Below are 15636 nucleotides of genomic sequence, written 5' to 3'. Positions count from 1 at the left end.
ATTACATGCGCAATCAAATATTAATCGTAAACAGCCGAACCCCGGAGCGGAATATTAAATACGAAGCAGACTATAAGTAGACACATGGCATGGCATGGGGGAGGCTGTGCATGCTGATTATCCTGCAGAAAAGACGGGAAACCAACATCTGCGATCGCCATGAGTTGGATGCTTACCTACTGCAATGCTACTCTAATTTGAACAATGGTACCTATCCAGGTTCTTTGAGATGTAAGTAGAAGCGTGAATCGTCGGGTTGAACCCTCCTTGCTCTTGGGATATATTCACATGCATCTTTGCTCGTTTCAGCCCTCTCCATCTACGATATATCAAAGGGTCGCAGTGGATACTTGTAGCCTATCTCGTTGGCTCACAATGTCAAAAGGCAATGAGGCATCCGTCTTTTTCATTTCCCGCATTGTAAATATTTGTGTTGCGCCTGTCAAATCTGTGTCCATACAATCGGTCCCTGACATGCGCCGATCTATCGTCGGAAACGGGCAAGATCTGCGCGATAGGCACGCTGAGCATCCACCATTTATCCAAAGGACCGAAAAAGAAGAGAAGAATGAATGAGAATCAAACAGAAATAGCTGTAGCACAAATTGTCAGACTTGAGCAAGCTGAGGCTACTCTTGAACAATTTTTGTCGCTTTTCGAATTATCGATTCTCACTGTTTTTGGCTCCAGGCTAACGGCCTCTTGGTCCACAACGGCGGCTTCAGTTCAAAAGCTGGCTGGGCGGGAGAGCCGTCAGCGATCTCCCGTGGATCACCCAGATCTCTCTTGAGTCAGTTTAAACTTTTGTGACGACGCTTGGGAAGACAAAACAAATCGAGTTGCGGCAGCAGAGCACGAGTTGTCGCAGCTTTCCGGCTCGTTTATTACCGACAAAGTGGAAGATATACCTATGTATATGCATTCCATACAAGATTTTCTCCCACCGAGTACAGAGCAGCACGCGGAAATACGTGTACTCCGAGTCGTAAGCACAGGCGAACCGCGGTACCTCAAGGTACTTTGGTCGCACACTGGGCCTCAGTGCCTCTCCACTACACGAAGTTCCCAAGCCGTACTAGCACGTTGCTAAGATAAAAGTCCAGGGCCTGCTCTTGACGCTAAAGAGGGCCGACGACATGTCGCCAATCTTAAACCCTGCTCCAACGTCGTCTCTTGCTCGCAGGACGAGGACTCCGGTCACTGGATTGGGTCAGGCCCGTCAGCACCAGAACCAAGCGCATGTCGCTGGTCCCGATTTCGGTGCTTCTGAGAGCGAGAGCGAGCGGAAGGGCGCCGAGAGAGAGAGAGAGAAGAGAAAAGTTGCTCTTCTCAAAGGCGATGGACGATACGACCTGTTCGTGCGGATGCGTGTCATGCATGGATCCAGCGCTGATCCTTCTGGGGAAGCGGGCGCAAGCAACCGATCGGACTCGATTCACGAGCAATGGAAGAAGATATAAGCTTGGTGTTTGACCACCTTTTCTCTCACCCCTTATCTGCTGCTATAGCTGCTGCAGCCCACGACAGTCGCCGTGCTCCATCAAGAGTTGCAGCCACTTTTCCACCAGCTCGGCGGGGAGCTTCCCCTTTCTTAGAGCCGGTATCCCTATCAACTCTGTCACTCTTCCGACTACTCAAAGCTCATTATTGAGAGAAGAGAAAAAATGTGAAGCATAGCCAGTAGAGATCAAAGTGGTTTACCAAAACATCAAGTTGATTGAAAGTGGCCCGTGGCGCCATGTCTGCGGTGTGCCGTGAATGCCGCTTCGTGCCAAAACCCCTAGCCGCGACGAGTTTGCCGGCCCTGCCGCGCGGAATGGCTGTGGACACTACTCCAACTCCGAGCCCGTCAAGTCCACTTCCGTCGCATATTCGGGTCTTCTGCAAAAAGCCTCAACTGGGCAAGCGCGGCAGTCAAGCTAACTCGCATAAACGGGCAAAACATGCGCCTTTGCAGCAAGACAAGTATGGAACAAGACCCCCAAACAGCAGCGTGCTTGGAGAGCAGAACTGGCTGGTCCATTATGTTGTCATCGAAAAGAACAGATTTTTGAGCGACTGTGACATGAGAGCATCAAAATTGTCTTATTGTTGGCCATTGAAAAAACAAGCATAGGACAGTGTCTCTTCACCGAAACTATGGCCCTGTACTAGACGATTGCTGGCGAGGAGTGCTGATCAGAGACTAGAAGCAATAGTTTGCTTCCATTGTCTGATTATCTAAAATATCACATTTCAGTAGCATGGTTTTCCTTCCCATGGCCGCAAATTGAAGCCTTTAAGAAGATACGATGGACCCGGCGAGCTGGGAGCGTGCAAGGGAGGCCCAGAAAATATGCAGGAGTCACCTTTTCGCTCTCCATCGATTCGGTGGCATGACCTACCGGAAGACGGGAGAAGGTCACTCAACTGAAGCCAAGACGCTAGAAGACGCAAAATGCCAGTTCTTTGGATGGGACACGAGGTGCTAGTCCCTTCAGCTCGTGCGGTGAAGACGGCAAACTCGGCCGGGAAACGGAGCAAGGTAGGGAGTAATACTGGGACGAGGCCTGCATGATGTCTGAAAGGAGACGATGCTATCCCTAGTAGAGGTAGACGTAGGAGCAGCAATCCAGCAGACAATATTTGGACGTCATACGGAGAATAATGAGATGAATGAACCGGGGTGAGGATTCGAGTCTATGCCCATTGGCGATGGCCTTGAGTAAGTTGATTGGGCTCAATGGGGGTCTATTTAAATAGCCCCCTCGCTGAGCGAACCGCAAAGGGAAAAGTTGTAGCAGAAGTATGACGGAGAGGCTGAAGATGGAAAACGTGGTTGTGGTAATATCGTCTCCATGGCTTGATATTCCCGGGTGGATAGCACCATGCTGGACGTTTAGCGGATTGCTGCTACGCCCATGTCATGGTATTGCTGGCCATGCTCCGCGTAAAGCATTGGCGTTGTATTGCATTGTGTCTCTCTAGGCACAGACTTTGCATTGATGTGGCATAGATTCTCTCTTGATAATCTCTTGCTCGCTCTCTCCACTGAAGCGAATGCCGTTGGCTATAACACGCTGCGGCACCGCCTCGTGCCGGACCCGGTGCCGAACGGGAGACACAGCGCAAATAGGAAAATTAACCGGCCGTCCAGAAAGCCAGTGCGGCCAACTGCAGGTACCGTCACTGGTACCCCGGCGGTACCTTGCGCTAAACAAAAGAGAGAAAAGAACCTGTATTGGCTGCAGAGCTCGGCTGGGGCTGCCGCGGAGGAGCTGCAATCAAATGCAGACAAGAGTGCAGTGGCTGGAGTGCGCTAAAACGGGGGGAAGAAGCATTGGATCCTTACCGGGCTTGACTTTCAGCTGTTGGCCCTAGGATTAACTGGAGATTATGGGTGCAGTCCACCATGGCTGGATTTGATGAGCGCCCGCTGAGTTGAATAGATTGAGTAATAAGACACTGGCAGAAATACTGACTCTTCTTAGTAATGATCCTTGGAATTGGGGATTTTGGTCGTTGTGCGCTGGTACCTCGTGGCAACCTGCAGAGTACCTCCTCGGTGGACATGATGCCGACCCTGCACTTGCATGGGGACCGAAGCCTCATCGTCTACGAGCCCTTGTCCCGATGGCAACGAACCGAAGCCTTCTCCGCTCGCCATGCGCAGTCCATCGCCAATTCTTGTGCCTCCCCTGGCCTAGAGCTGGTGTAGTAGCAGTGGTAGTAGCAGAAACGGACTAACATGGCGACGTTTTCGTTTCATTTCTGGCTCTTCTTAAATGCGTCTCTCCCACCCTCCTTCACTGCGTGTCCTCCTCCCTCTGCTTGAGCTCACCTCCCTCCTCTCCCTCCTCTACGTCTTATACCCTCGCAGCCACAGCATCATGAAGTTCTCGACGCTCGCCTCGGGCCTCGTCTCGGCCGCCAGCCTCGCCGCCGCGCAGCTGCAGCTCGCCGCCAACGGCACAATCTCCAAGGGGCCCTTCCCGGCGGACCTCAACGGCTCCAACTTCACGTACCCGTGGCCCGTCAACGTCTTTTCCTTCCAGAGCCAGCAGCAGCAGCTGCAGATGGCCTTTATGGACGTCAAGCCCACCTGCGCGCCCAACGGCCAGACCGCCGTCGTGCTGCACGGCAAGAACTTCTGCGGCCCGACGTGGAACGACACCATCGTGGCCCTCGCCGGCGCGGGATACCGCGTCATTGCGCCCGACCAGGTGGGCTGGTGCAAGAGCTCCAAGCCGGACAACTACCAGTTCAGCCTCAACCAGCTGGCCTTCAACACGCGCGGCCTGCTCAACACGCTGGGCATCGGCAACATCACGCTCATCGGCCACTCGGTCGGCGGCATGCTCAGCACGCGCTTTGCGCTGCAGTACCCGCAGACGATTGACCGCCTGGTGCTGGTCGACCCCGTCGGCCTGGAGGACTATGTGGAAAAGGGCGTGCCGTACGTGTCCATCGACTACGACATCGCCGCCGAGGCCGCGCAGACGTTCGACGCCATCAAGGCCTACGAGCAGGCCATCTACTACGTCGGCCAGTGGCAGGACTCGTACACGGTCTGGGTCACGATGCTGACCAACATCTACTACGGCTCGCGGCGCGCGCAGTTCATCAAGAACCAGGGCCAGATCGTCGACATGGTGCTCACCTCGCCCGTGGCCCACTACTTTGGCGACATTGTGTCCAAGACGCTGCTCATCGTCGGCGACGAGGACCACGTCGCCATTGGCTCCAACTGGGCCTCGCCCGAGGTCGCCGCCACGCTGGGCCACTTCAACGTGCTGGGCCCGCAGGTCTGCGGCGAGATCCCCGACTGCACGCTGTACCAGTTCCCGACGCTGGGCCATGCGCCGCAGATTTCGGCCCCGTCCAACTTTACAAAGGTTGTGCTTGACTGGCTGAAGGAGTGAAGAGGAGGTGTTGAATGAGTGAGGATTTGGTAGAAATGGAGGCGTTGATGCCTTTTTTTAATGCACATGTATATATGGTATATATATCAATGAGCCTAATGACGATTTGTAGACTTGATTTATTGCTCTTGATATAATTGGTTATGAGAAAAGAAGCTCCATCTTCTTTCAATAAGCTATTTACTTCTCGTTTCAGTGTATTTGTATATATGAGCGTGTATGCGCATATCAAGGTGTATATGCTAAATTCAGTAGCAAACACTTGTACAAGATCAATCATCTCTTCTTTATATACTATAATCAGTCTGATTGGCTCTCTTGATAGATAAAAGTAGACGCATTGTTTTACAGCACCAATTGAAGCCTTCACTTCATCCCAACCTCTCTTTGTGACCTCATCTGAACATGTCCCTTTCAAGTCAACACCACCCATACTTCAACTCCCGTTCACTTTCACCACCTCACCACTCCCATTCAAAAACCCCCATCTTCATCCTCCTCATTTTTCTTTGTCTTCCCCCCCTTTCCATCTCTTTCATCTCCCCTTCATACAATCAGCTTCAACCAATATATACAAAAAAAAAACATCTCAACAACACCATCTTTCCTCAAACTCGCACCAAAATCCATCATGACTTCTCTCTTCCAACTCTCCCCCTTCCTGCTCCTCATCCTCCTCTACGGCCTCTGCCCGCAACACTTCCCCCCCTCGGCAGCAACAACCAGCTTCTTCATCCTCTACGCCATCGCCGCCCAGCTCATCATCCACCGCGCATCGACAATCTCCGTCCTGCACAGCCTCAGCATCATCCTCCTCAGCGCGGCGCACTTGGCCGTGGCGGCAATCTACACGCTCTATTATACAGTCCAGGCAGTCATGCGCGCGAGAAGCGCCCTCTTTGCGTATTTCGAGAGAGTGCACCGGCAGATTCACCAGTTGGCGAATTTAACAGGCATGAGACTCAATCGTGTGCCGGCGCCGACTTGCTTGACTCTTGGGCTGGATATCCTCCGCGACGATCAAAGTACCTTTTCGGAGACAACTTCGGCCTATTCTTCAAAAAACAATACAGTCCACGCCTCTCAATGGCGCTATAGAGAACTGTCGAGCAGCAGCTTCGTCCCTCCATCGTTCGAAACGCGCGGCTATCTGCCCTATCAGCCATATCCAATCGTCTGGTTCTTCCGCCACTTGTTTTACTTCACACGAGCCATTGTGCTATGCATTTATTCCACGCTTCTGTCGATATTCTTCACTGTAAAGTTCTTCCATAATACGACCATTGCGTCTGTTCGCTTCACAGGAGCCTGCTTCAAGTTTATGAAAAAGTACTTGCCCACATCATGGTATCTCGCAAAACTCAGCATTCGACAGTTTCCAACTTTTACCCTCTTCGCCATGCATCTTACTGTCACGATAATTGTACTGTCCTTGGGAGAGACGAACGCTCTGGGGCTGTGTATACTGATGGAACTATGGCTACTGTCACGGCTGGAGCGGTTATGATTTAACAACAAGCAATTCAAAGGGAAGGAGAGAAGAGAAAAATAAGGTTAGGAAAGTAAATCGAATTTGTTTTCATAAAGATATAAGCAATCTCATAAATTGACCACCTCCAAGTTGCGCTAGATGCTGTCCCTTTTACCATTTATACCTACTCATACATGATTTGATATCTTTGACCAGAAAGAAAAAAAAGAATAGAAAGAATAGAAAAGAACAAAAAGGGAAAATGTTCATCGCCAGACCAGCCAGTACATAACAACGACACCGTTTAATTGGTAGTAATTCTGCGAACCCACAACGTGGTTGGTTCGTATTCTGCATCCTTTTCTTGGCGCTTGTACGCTCTGTGTAACTTCAAGCCCAAGTCGTACTCTTCATGCTGGATCTCAGCCAGCTCTTGCTTCAGCCCTTGTATCTTCTGTTTCTCAACCTCCCTCTTTCGAAGCACCTCCTCGCTGGCCATCAGGTTATCTCGAGGCATCAGCTCCGTCATCTGCTGGATGCTCTTGCTAATGTTGATCTTGCGGCGAGCCAATCCCGACAGAACAGCACTTAGTTGCGCGATTCTATCATTAGGCGAGGATGCTAGTTCTGGCGGCGCCGGAGGGAGTGGCTTGGACATTGACATTATGGAACTGCGACGCGATGATTCCATGTTGCTGACGGTCCGGCCGTGAGGGGCAGGCCCGCTGAGAGATGTCTCGCTCGAGACCGCAATTTGGTTGCCAGCGCCGTATGGGCTGGACATTTGCGCCCTTTGCTTAGGCATCGTTATTGTGTGGCTGGCAGAAGGAACATTATGAATTTCCCGCTTCGAAAACGGGCCTGGACGGGTCACGACAGGGACGGTAGAGTTTGTCATTGTAGGCATTTGTCCTTCAGAAGGCTGCTGGGGAGTGCCTGCATTTGAAGTAGCATAGGTCGTGACACTGAAACGCGAAGGGGGTTGCGTCCACGTTTCGCCGACATTGGTGCGCTGAGGCGCTGTTTCATAAGGTCCAGTACTGGTAGTAGTAGTAGTAGCGGCAGCAGCCGAGGCTCTCCGGGGAGGAGGATTTATGTAAGCCGGACTTGAATCTGATGGGTTAGCGGGTGGTGCTGGCTCGGCGTGATGGTTTTGCGCTGGTTTCCTCTTAATGATTCTCAGCGCTGTGGGAGTCAGTTCCGCAATTGAAGGCGACTGCGCACGAGCTGATTCCATAGATTGCGGCGTCGGGTACCTCTGGTTGGGAGGCGGCGTTGGAAGAGCATTGATGTTGTTGACATTCTGCGGCGTGAAACTAGACGGGTTCATACTTGTGTTCTCTGGCCTTTGCGCCCGCGCCGAGGGGAGAAGGTCGCGGTCTGCTATTGCCTGCTCACGCGGAGGCGTTTCTAGCTCAGAGGACGACTGAATAGACGGCAGCGGAGCTGATATGTTTCGAGGCCCATTGTAAGTGCGGCTGATGCGCTTGCTGCTTCTTCGTGAAATATGAACCGGCGCTTCACCTGGACCGCCCCGCGTTGGCCGGTCAGACAGATTCTCTGTCGGCGCTGAAGCTCCCTTTGTGAGAAATTTAAATCGTTGCGCAACTGAACTCTCGTTGACGGTAGGTAAGCGCATCTTGTTGCTCCGTGGCAAAGCGGCATGTGGCGCCGGCACGTCTGCCAGACCTCTTGGATTTTCAAAAGTCAAAGGCATGGGCTCCACAGGTGGTTGATAGGCTCTGTATTGATGCGTTTGAACGGGTCTATCAGTCATTTGCCGTGGCGTCGTGAAAGGCTGTTGTCTTTGATTTCCTTGAAAAGGATTTTCTCGAAAATCGGTGTCCTCGTCGTCAATGGGGGACACGGGCGCACTATGTGAGCAATGCTTTATTAGTATGTACGCCTATTGAGATGGCCAAGGCTGCTTGGAAATCACCAACCCCTCTGTGATCGAGCAAGGTAGCAAGAGGGACATGATTGAATACAGGTACGCATCACTTACTCGTACTTGAAGGCGCCGATTTCTGGTGAGCTCGGAGGTGAGATTTGGTCAAGCGCCGGGGGGGCGCCGCCTCGAATACATGGCAGCCAGCTGGAAGTTGGGGGCCGGGGACGAAGAGTATCCGTCGCCGTCACTGGTATAGTTGGATTCTGAATCGGTGACGATCTGAGGCTCTGGATTCGCCGATGCAGCGAGGGACCAGGTCGAATCCTTGGAGTATTGTTGCAAAAGCCGTCTGGGGTTCCGCGGCGGCGGCTCAAAGCCAGGGTGCGATAATGACGCTGCGCGGTCAGCGAGATCGTCTGTTGAGATTCTAAGATTGGAGAAGAACGACGTCAGCCCGGGTTCGCTCGAGGGCTATTTCAAGCAAACGGCTAATACCAGCACTACTGATATCATAGCGCAACGAACAATGGCGGCAGGCAGTGCAGATAGCGCGGGAATAGCATCATGCGACCAAGACGGATTCTTTCGAGGGAAAACAAAAAGCCCGATGCAGAAGGGCACGGCGCCTTGTTTTTCCTCTGTCGTTCCTTGTTTGACGCGCATCTGCTGGAGGCTGTGCCCTCAACAAGCGACCGGTATGTGCCTCTGGGAGGGAGGGCAGATAAATAGACGCTGGCGAATGAGGCGGCGACGTGAACTGGAGGTATGGTTCCAGCGCAGGATGCCTTACAGCGTGCAAGTACAAGTACCGTGCATGACGCAGCCATCGCCACCAATTGTGTGTACAGCCAAGTACAAGTAGACGAGAAAACAGGAAGAACATCAGCCAAATCGCAATGTACGTACATTCCAGTGTGGAGAGCCGATGTGACGCTGGCGCTCGGAGCATCAGCCTGTGGGCGCTGCGGTCTTTGCGGCGCTGCAGCGGTGTTTGCGACGTCGATGCCCAGCGCATTCGCAGGCCCGTCGGCGTTGATTTGGTAAAAGGTCGAGGATGAAGTCGTCGTCGAAATCGTGGTCCACGACATGGGCGTAGCAGCGACGCTCGCGTGCTTGTCAGCGCCGGGGCGGTTGTTGCAGCTCGCTGTGCTCGTGCTGCTAAGGCCTGCAGTGCCTGTAAGATGACGGCGATGCATCCTGTCCAGACCCGCCGTGGCAGAGGCTCGGGCGCGGTCCCACATGGCTCGGTAGGCTGCTCTAGGGGGATATTTTTGGCAGCTGTAGGGGTTGCGCCCCAGCAAACTTTAGCGGGACGGCCGTGCTTTATGTTCAACCAGTATCAGTGCGGGTGGTGCTGCAAGGTTGGCTGCTACTGCTGCTACTGCTGCTGCTGCTTTGCGGTGTTGCTCTGCTTCTGCGGGAGTAGCTGGTCGTTCACGGGCGCTGCGTCAAACAGGTCTCAGCGTGTCGAAGCCGTTTCCAGAGCGAGAGGAAAGCGAGGAATGTGTAGGACTGCGTGTTTTGGTCGGTAGGTCCAAGGATCGGCAGCCGGAAAAGAAACCAAAAGAAGAAGAAAAACAAGAAAAGAAAAGGTCGAAAGCAATTGGGCGAGGAGAGCGAGTCATCAAGATGGAACAAAAAAGGAAATTAAGGAAATTGAGTTTGCAGGTAGGTTGGCAGGTAAGAGGTGGGTGGTGGTGAATATGCGCAGCAGGTCAAACGAAGCTGCTCAACTCTTTTGTACTTGATGCAGCCCTCTCGCAAACACTTCCTGTTCTCTCCACGGCACCGAGATCTTCGCAATGCCAAAAAGTGCGCGCGCAAACAAAAATAAACAGCTCTGCTTCTTCCTTTCTTAGCAACGAGCGAAGAATAAGAAGAAATCAGCAAGAGCGATCTTCATCTGCTGCTCATTCCTAGTGCTGAGATTCCTCGACCCGGAATAAGCCCCACGCCTTTTTTCTATTTTTCTTTTTTGGCGCAGGAGGCTTCTTCTGTTTCCTAGTGACATTAGCGGGCGGTCCTCGTCCACCAACCAATTGGCGCTCTCCAGCTGCAGCCAGGCACCGTTACAGACACGTTTCGGCGCCAATTGAGTGGCTGTTGGACATTTCAATGCCGTGCAAGTTGCTGCTGTGGCGCGGCCATTTCACCAGATTCAACATTAATCCGCGTTGCATGCACTCTGCCGTGATTGCGGGATGCGCCACCTGTTTGGGTCCGCGGCTGTTACTACTAGTAGTATTCTGAATGAGATTGAACCGCCGAGAAGCTCCACGGCGGGATTTTCTCTTCTTCTTCTTTTGAACCCCTGCATATTGCAGATGCTTTTGCAGTCTCCGGACGGCTATCGCAGGCGGACTGGCTGGTCGAGAGACTCGAATGTCTGTCACGCGATTTCGAGCCGCCGGCCATGGACAAGGGACTGGACAAACAGGCCACGCCCGCTCCAGCCTCATGATTCTAGATTCTACTGCGCTTAATTTTGCTCAGGATTGATTCATCCATTCGTTTCTAGCATCAAGTATCGATGACATGTGTGTTGATCACTGAGTGGACTCGCCGAGTGGTTCCTATCCGCTGTGACGCATTGTGATGCGATCGACTATGCCAGCAACAATATTCTCTCGAGCCGCTCCACCATCTAATCGAAACACCGATTCGGAGCAAGCCCGGGGCACAGATCGGTGGCTCCCCGTCAATCTTATTCACAGAGCCGGTCTCCGTCTATTCTTGGCGCCATTCCCAATCATTTCCCACAAAGTGACGGCGCCTGTTTCATGTCCTAGTGCCTTACCTCAGATTGCCAGGGTCTGCCAACTCGGCTTCGATTTTCGTAGATTTGGCCACGCCTTCCAGAAGGGGGCAACAGAGCGCATTCAGTTAGTAAGTGTTCCCACTTATCTTAACCAACCAGTCCATGTCTTGTGGAAAGTATCATAAAGGATTGTGTTGCTGTGAAGAGGCCTACACCAAGGAGAGGCTGTGTTTATATGACCTGAGGGGAGATTAAAAATGCTGTGAAGACGGTGATACTCAATTGAGCGTAGGGGTCTATCTAATAAGGGCCAGAAGGGGACAACAGAGTGCATTCGTTCAGTAAATGTTCCCACTTATCTTAACGAACCGGTACTTGCCTTGTGGAAAGTATCGTAAAGGGCTGAGATGTTGTGAAGATGCCGACACCAAGGAGAGGCTGTGTTTATATGACCTGAGGAGAGATTAAAAATGCTGTGAAGCGACTCACAGAAAAAGGAAAGAGGCTCAAGAAAGAATCAGCTGAAAAATCGCCTTGCCTTATATGACGTGCCACTTATGAGGGCCTTGGGGAGGATTAAAAATGCTGTGAAAGTTGAATAATAAGGCACCCAATAGGAATCTTTCAATCAGCTTCCTGCGTTTTCCGATATAAAGATGCATTGGCCTGATGGAGGTTCCCAACTGATAATACTTGGCCCCTCTCAGTAGAACCGCACACAACAACGACATTTCACTGAACAGGCCGTTTTGTTTTATGCGTTGACTAGCTAACCCACCAAGTGCCTTGCATGAAAGACGGGGTTTGCATTTTCTAGTGAGTAAAACTTTTGAAAGGATAAAACGTGGTCAGCATTTGAATCGCATAGACAATACCAAGTAAAAATTATAAACTCAAGGCACCATTGAAAGGAGTCGGGTACTTGGATATTGGGTACATGAGGTCCAATCTTTTCCATCCGTTTTTACCTACTAATATCTAATTCCGAAGAAGAAGAAAACGCATGCATCAGTTCAGTACACGGTTTCCGGATAAGGAGTCAGTATTGTCCAAACTCGCAGGTGAGTTGGCTGTTTACTGCTCAGTTACTATGTCCACTCCACCAACGCTGTATCTCCCTCATCCATCTTGGCTGCTCCAAGTCCATATTCCCACAGCTCTTTTCTCTTGGCCTCATCTTTCGCGTCTTTGGCAATCTGAAGGCTGGCCGTGCCATCCAAATGCAACGCCTCCCCTTTATATGCTTCAATGTCAAAGCAAGCCCTGATGACGTCCGCGGCGCTCTTCCACGAAGGTCGGAGCATGCCGTTGGGACTGAACCGCACGCTCATTTCAGACAGCACTGGCATTATAACCCTCGTGGCAACAACACCAATCAGGAAACCTGCTCTACGGCCGAAGCTGGTGGGCATGGTGCCCGGACTCAAGCTCACGACGGAGATATTGTTCAGTTTCGGGTCTTTGGCTATGCGATCTGCCAATTCTTCGCTGTAAGAGATTGTTCAGTGCTGACTTTTACGAGAAGGCTCAAGGATAAGGATGGGTGGGAAAAGCAGAGGCAATCATCATACCACAGCATCATAGCACACAGCTTGCTGGCCCCGTATCGACGGAATCCCGAGTTGATGCCGGGATCGTCTTCAGGACGACTCCATTGACCTTTGGCGAGAACTTCCGCGCCAGGAAACAATGTTGGGTATCCAGTATCTTTATACGCGCCCATCATCACATCATTGCGGGGATCATCGATACTTTAGGCGAAGGAACTTCCATGTCAGATTTCATTGCGCCGTTCGGCTCTTGTCTTTTGTCGACTTACTCGTGGGACCAGCTACTGACAAAGAGGACGCGCCCGTCCTGCGCATCCATGCTTTGCAAGAGAAGCAGCGACAGGAGCATGTTGGACAGAAAGTTGATGTGTCAGGTCATTTCGAGGCCATCTTCACTCATAACCTGGCTCGTACACTCCGTTGTCAATGACCGTACCAAAAAGTTGATTACCGACGTGTTTTCGTCAGCACCACTTACAAGATTGGCATAATCCGAATATCCAGCATTCAAGATGAGGGCGCGGATCTTGGGCAAGTCGCCTTTCGCAACTCTTGCATTGATATCTGCAGCCGTCTTCCTAACACTGGCCAGTGAGCCGAGGTCAATTTCTACCGTCTCGTGTCTATGATCCAACGGGGCGCGACGAAGGACCCCTTGGAGCGTCATCGCAGTGGCTGCTTTTCGCACCGCGTAGATGCCAGCATAGTTTGAGGCTAGATCGGGCGTGCTGATGATGTTTTGCACAATGGCAGACCCAAGTCCGCCGTTGGCTCCCGTGACCAAAATGGTTCCTTTTGACATGTTGATTCTTTCCTTTCTTCTATATTTCCGTTTCGTCTAATTAAGAGAAACCATCAAGCCTCATCCAAATGATTCTCCCGTTCTCATGTATAAACTGGAAAATCAAGGAGCTCACAAAGCGCAGTGAAACACAGTTAACAATTCTGTTGAAAGAGCCACAGCCAGAGATGGATCAATCTTATATGCAAGTCCTTGCCCGAACAGAACAAAATCCGCCCGGCTAATATCGGATAATTTCATATTCTCTATCTATCCCCAAATGAGAAGCTGGATGGCCAGAGTATATAGTCTTGTGGCTGGAAAAATGGAAATTCAGTACACGGTGATACAGAGTTAGCGTGAAATGAACAATTAATACGCAAGGTATAGTGCAATCTGTAACTTGTCAACTTGTTGATCTCAAACTTATTTCGAGATGCCCTACTATTGTACAGATCATCTTAAAAAATCTGTTTCACGCCTTCTAAAGCTCATTCTTAGACAATTCCAATCCGCTTGTCTGCTGGCAGTACATGTAGTAGCATAGCACATCCTAGATAGCCCCATTATAGGAGATTGAACATGTGTACTTCGATATTGCCAAATAATATCCCTTTTTCCCAGAAAAATCGTGAAAATAAATTAAGAAAAAAATCTTCTTTCGACTTTCATTTCATATCGCCATATCCCCACGTATTCACCCAAGGATACCCCAAAAAACTCCCGCTACCAACGCCGTAAACAACAAGACCAGATTAGGCGTATTTCGAAGCCCAAAACTCCTTCTCCCACCCCTATCGTGGTCACACCCAGTCCTCCCATCATCCGCTTGGCCGTTATTCGCAGTCGGCTCATACTCGATTGTGATGTAGTCCGTCAAGCCAAAAGGTTGGCAAATTGTCCCCGCCGCACACGGAAAAGCAATACTCCAACTACCGCTGGCGCACCGTTGGAATGAAGTTGTCATGCAGTTCCACTGGCCCTCTGGAGAGCACATCTGGCCAATAGGCTGTGCCATTGCTGGAGAAGGGTATGTGTCGTTTTGAGGTTCGTTGGCGGACGCGAGAGATATTCTCTCTAGAGTGGGCTCATCAAAAGTCAAGATTGGAGGAGCAGCTGCGGGAGATAAAAGTTCCCAGGGAGGCATCGCATATCCGTTGTCCTTCATCGTGGGAAAACTGTCGATGTTGTTTGATGAGCAACCAGAGCCGTGGTTTGATATCTTGCAAAAGGGTTCCCAACAACTGTAAATAGCGTCTCTGACCAAGTTCTTCTCCTAGTAGAATATTATGCCAAAAAGCTAAAGTAAACTTTCCAATACTTCTCAGATATTCTTAGAGAGTGGTAGTTTGATGAAACTCTTTTGCGCCGAAAAGTCAAAGATGGAAGACGTCAAGCGAATCGGTGCTAGGCGGGGTCCACTCAGACGTGGATGTGTGCTATTGGATCGTAAAGGTGAGAGTGAGAGAGATATTCTCCAATGCGCATCGTGTACCATGATTCATAGCTTGGTGATGTACATACACTGAATACTGAATGATGAATCACTGTATTCACAAAGCAACATGAGCCACCACGATCAAACGCGGACGTGTTGCTGTCATTTAGTAGCATTTGCTCGCTACCCTATTCACATGTCATCATCACAGACACGTATATGCAACCGAAAGATACATGACAAGTAACAAACAGAGTCAACGTTCTTACTTAATGAGTGCCCTGCATTTTGTTCCATCTACGTAGATGGCTCGTTGACTTCAGCCTCGTAAACCTTAGTTCCTTGCCTTCAAGCTTATTCCAAGCCCTTCCTATTAATATCCACCGCAGCCAAACTTGAAATGCAAATCTCCTCCTTGGACCTCTTCTCACCCTAAGAGAAAATCTAATTCTCAAAGAAGACCCAAAACCCTCACGCTTCTCTCCCCCAAGCCCCTGTAGCCGCGTCCCTCTCGTTGATGTTCCTCCACCGCGCCCTCCTCCTCACAAGCAGTATCCCAGCGGCGACCGCAATCATTATAAGCATGCCTCCGCCGATACAGGCTGCCACCCAGATGGTCTCTTTGTGCGCATCGCTGGTAGAAGGATGGAGGTAAGCTGCGTTCGTTTGAAGGGAAGACTCGAGATTTTGGGTGATTGGAGGATCCATTGTGTGGATGGCTGCTGCGGCCTTTTGAGCTTTGTCTGACGCGTAATGTCGCTGAGTATAAAAAGAATATTCTATAGGAATTCGGTTAGATACAGGGCCCGAGATGGATCATTCACTGGTCGCATATACTTATTCGCG

The 15636-nt window shown here is 50.9% G+C and overlaps 9 protein-coding genes across 9 annotated transcripts; 3 read left to right on the top strand and 6 right to left on the bottom strand.

Annotated features, from left to right (window-relative positions):
• Nucleotides 1-1136: 1136 nt before the first annotated feature.
• Nucleotides 1137-1460, top strand: TrAtP1_007825 (uncharacterized protein; the record flags this gene model as incomplete). The annotated part of the gene is made up of 1 exon (XM_014092641.2): nt 1137-1460. The coding sequence occupies one exon, from the start codon at nt 1137-1139 to the stop codon at nt 1458-1460; it is 324 nt and encodes a 107-aa protein (XP_013948116.1).
• A 2304-nt stretch (nt 1461-3764) lies between these two features.
• TrAtP1_007824 (uncharacterized protein) lies at nt 3765-4901 on the top strand (the record flags this gene model as incomplete). Its single annotated transcript, XM_014092640.2, has 1 exon — nt 3765-4901. One exon carries the CDS (start codon nt 3765-3767, stop codon nt 4899-4901), a length of 1137 nt encoding a protein of 378 aa, XP_013948115.2.
• Nucleotides 4902-5532: 631 nt separating this feature from the next.
• Nucleotides 5533-6408, top strand: TrAtP1_007823 (uncharacterized protein; the record flags this gene model as incomplete). The annotated part of the gene is made up of 1 exon (XM_014092639.1): nt 5533-6408. One exon carries the CDS (start codon nt 5533-5535, stop codon nt 6406-6408), a length of 876 nt encoding a protein of 291 aa, XP_013948114.1.
• A 268-nt stretch (nt 6409-6676) lies between these two features.
• On the bottom strand, nt 6677-8149 carry TrAtP1_007822 (uncharacterized protein; the record flags this gene model as incomplete). The annotated part of the gene is made up of 1 exon (XM_014092638.2): nt 6677-8149. The coding sequence occupies one exon, from the start codon at nt 8147-8149 to the stop codon at nt 6677-6679; it is 1473 nt and encodes a 490-aa protein (XP_013948113.2).
• Nucleotides 8150-8425: 276 nt separating this feature from the next.
• TrAtP1_007821 (uncharacterized protein) lies at nt 8426-9504 on the bottom strand (the record flags this gene model as incomplete). The annotated part of the gene is made up of 2 exons (XM_066113678.1): nt 8426-8690; nt 9170-9504. 2 exons carry the CDS (start codon nt 9502-9504, stop codon nt 8426-8428), a joined length of 600 nt encoding a protein of 199 aa, XP_065969765.1.
• A 2605-nt stretch (nt 9505-12109) lies between these two features.
• TrAtP1_007820 (uncharacterized protein) lies at nt 12110-12920 on the bottom strand (the record flags this gene model as incomplete). The annotated part of the gene is made up of 3 exons (XM_014092637.2): nt 12110-12509; nt 12593-12772; nt 12841-12920. 3 exons carry the CDS (start codon nt 12918-12920, stop codon nt 12110-12112), a joined length of 660 nt encoding a protein of 219 aa, XP_013948112.2.
• A 21-nt stretch (nt 12921-12941) lies between these two features.
• Nucleotides 12942-13512, bottom strand: TrAtP1_007819 (uncharacterized protein; the record flags this gene model as incomplete). The annotated part of the gene is made up of 1 exon (XM_066113677.1): nt 12942-13512. Exon 1 carries the CDS (start codon nt 13371-13373, stop codon nt 12942-12944), a length of 432 nt encoding a protein of 143 aa, XP_065969764.1. The 5' UTR covers nt 13374-13512.
• A 245-nt stretch (nt 13513-13757) lies between these two features.
• TrAtP1_007818 (uncharacterized protein) lies at nt 13758-14723 on the bottom strand. The gene has a single exon (XM_014092636.2). The coding sequence runs from the start codon at nt 14518-14520 to the stop codon at nt 14050-14052; it is 471 nt and encodes a 156-aa protein (XP_013948111.1). The 5' UTR covers nt 14521-14723; the 3' UTR covers nt 13758-14049.
• Nucleotides 14724-15261: 538 nt separating this feature from the next.
• Nucleotides 15262-15498, bottom strand: TrAtP1_007817 (uncharacterized protein; the record flags this gene model as incomplete). Its single annotated transcript, XM_066113676.1, has 1 exon — nt 15262-15498. One exon carries the CDS (start codon nt 15496-15498, stop codon nt 15262-15264), a length of 237 nt encoding a protein of 78 aa, XP_065969763.1.
• Between the last annotated feature and the right edge of the window lie 138 nt (nt 15499-15636).

Source organism: Trichoderma atroviride, chromosome 4, assembly GCF_020647795.1.
Source record: "Trichoderma atroviride chromosome 4, complete sequence".
In the NCBI taxonomy this organism is placed as follows: Eukaryota; Fungi; Ascomycota; class Sordariomycetes; order Hypocreales; family Hypocreaceae; genus Trichoderma; species Trichoderma atroviride.
Note: the sequence above shows the minus strand (reverse complement) of the source record. Positions and strands in the feature narration are given on the sequence as shown.

Bases quoted from the DNA above. Each gene is read 5' to 3' on its own strand.
- TrAtP1_007818 (XM_014092636.2), bottom strand. From the start codon at position 14,520: ATGAAGGACAACGGATATGCGATGCCTCCCTGGGAACTTTTATCTCCC.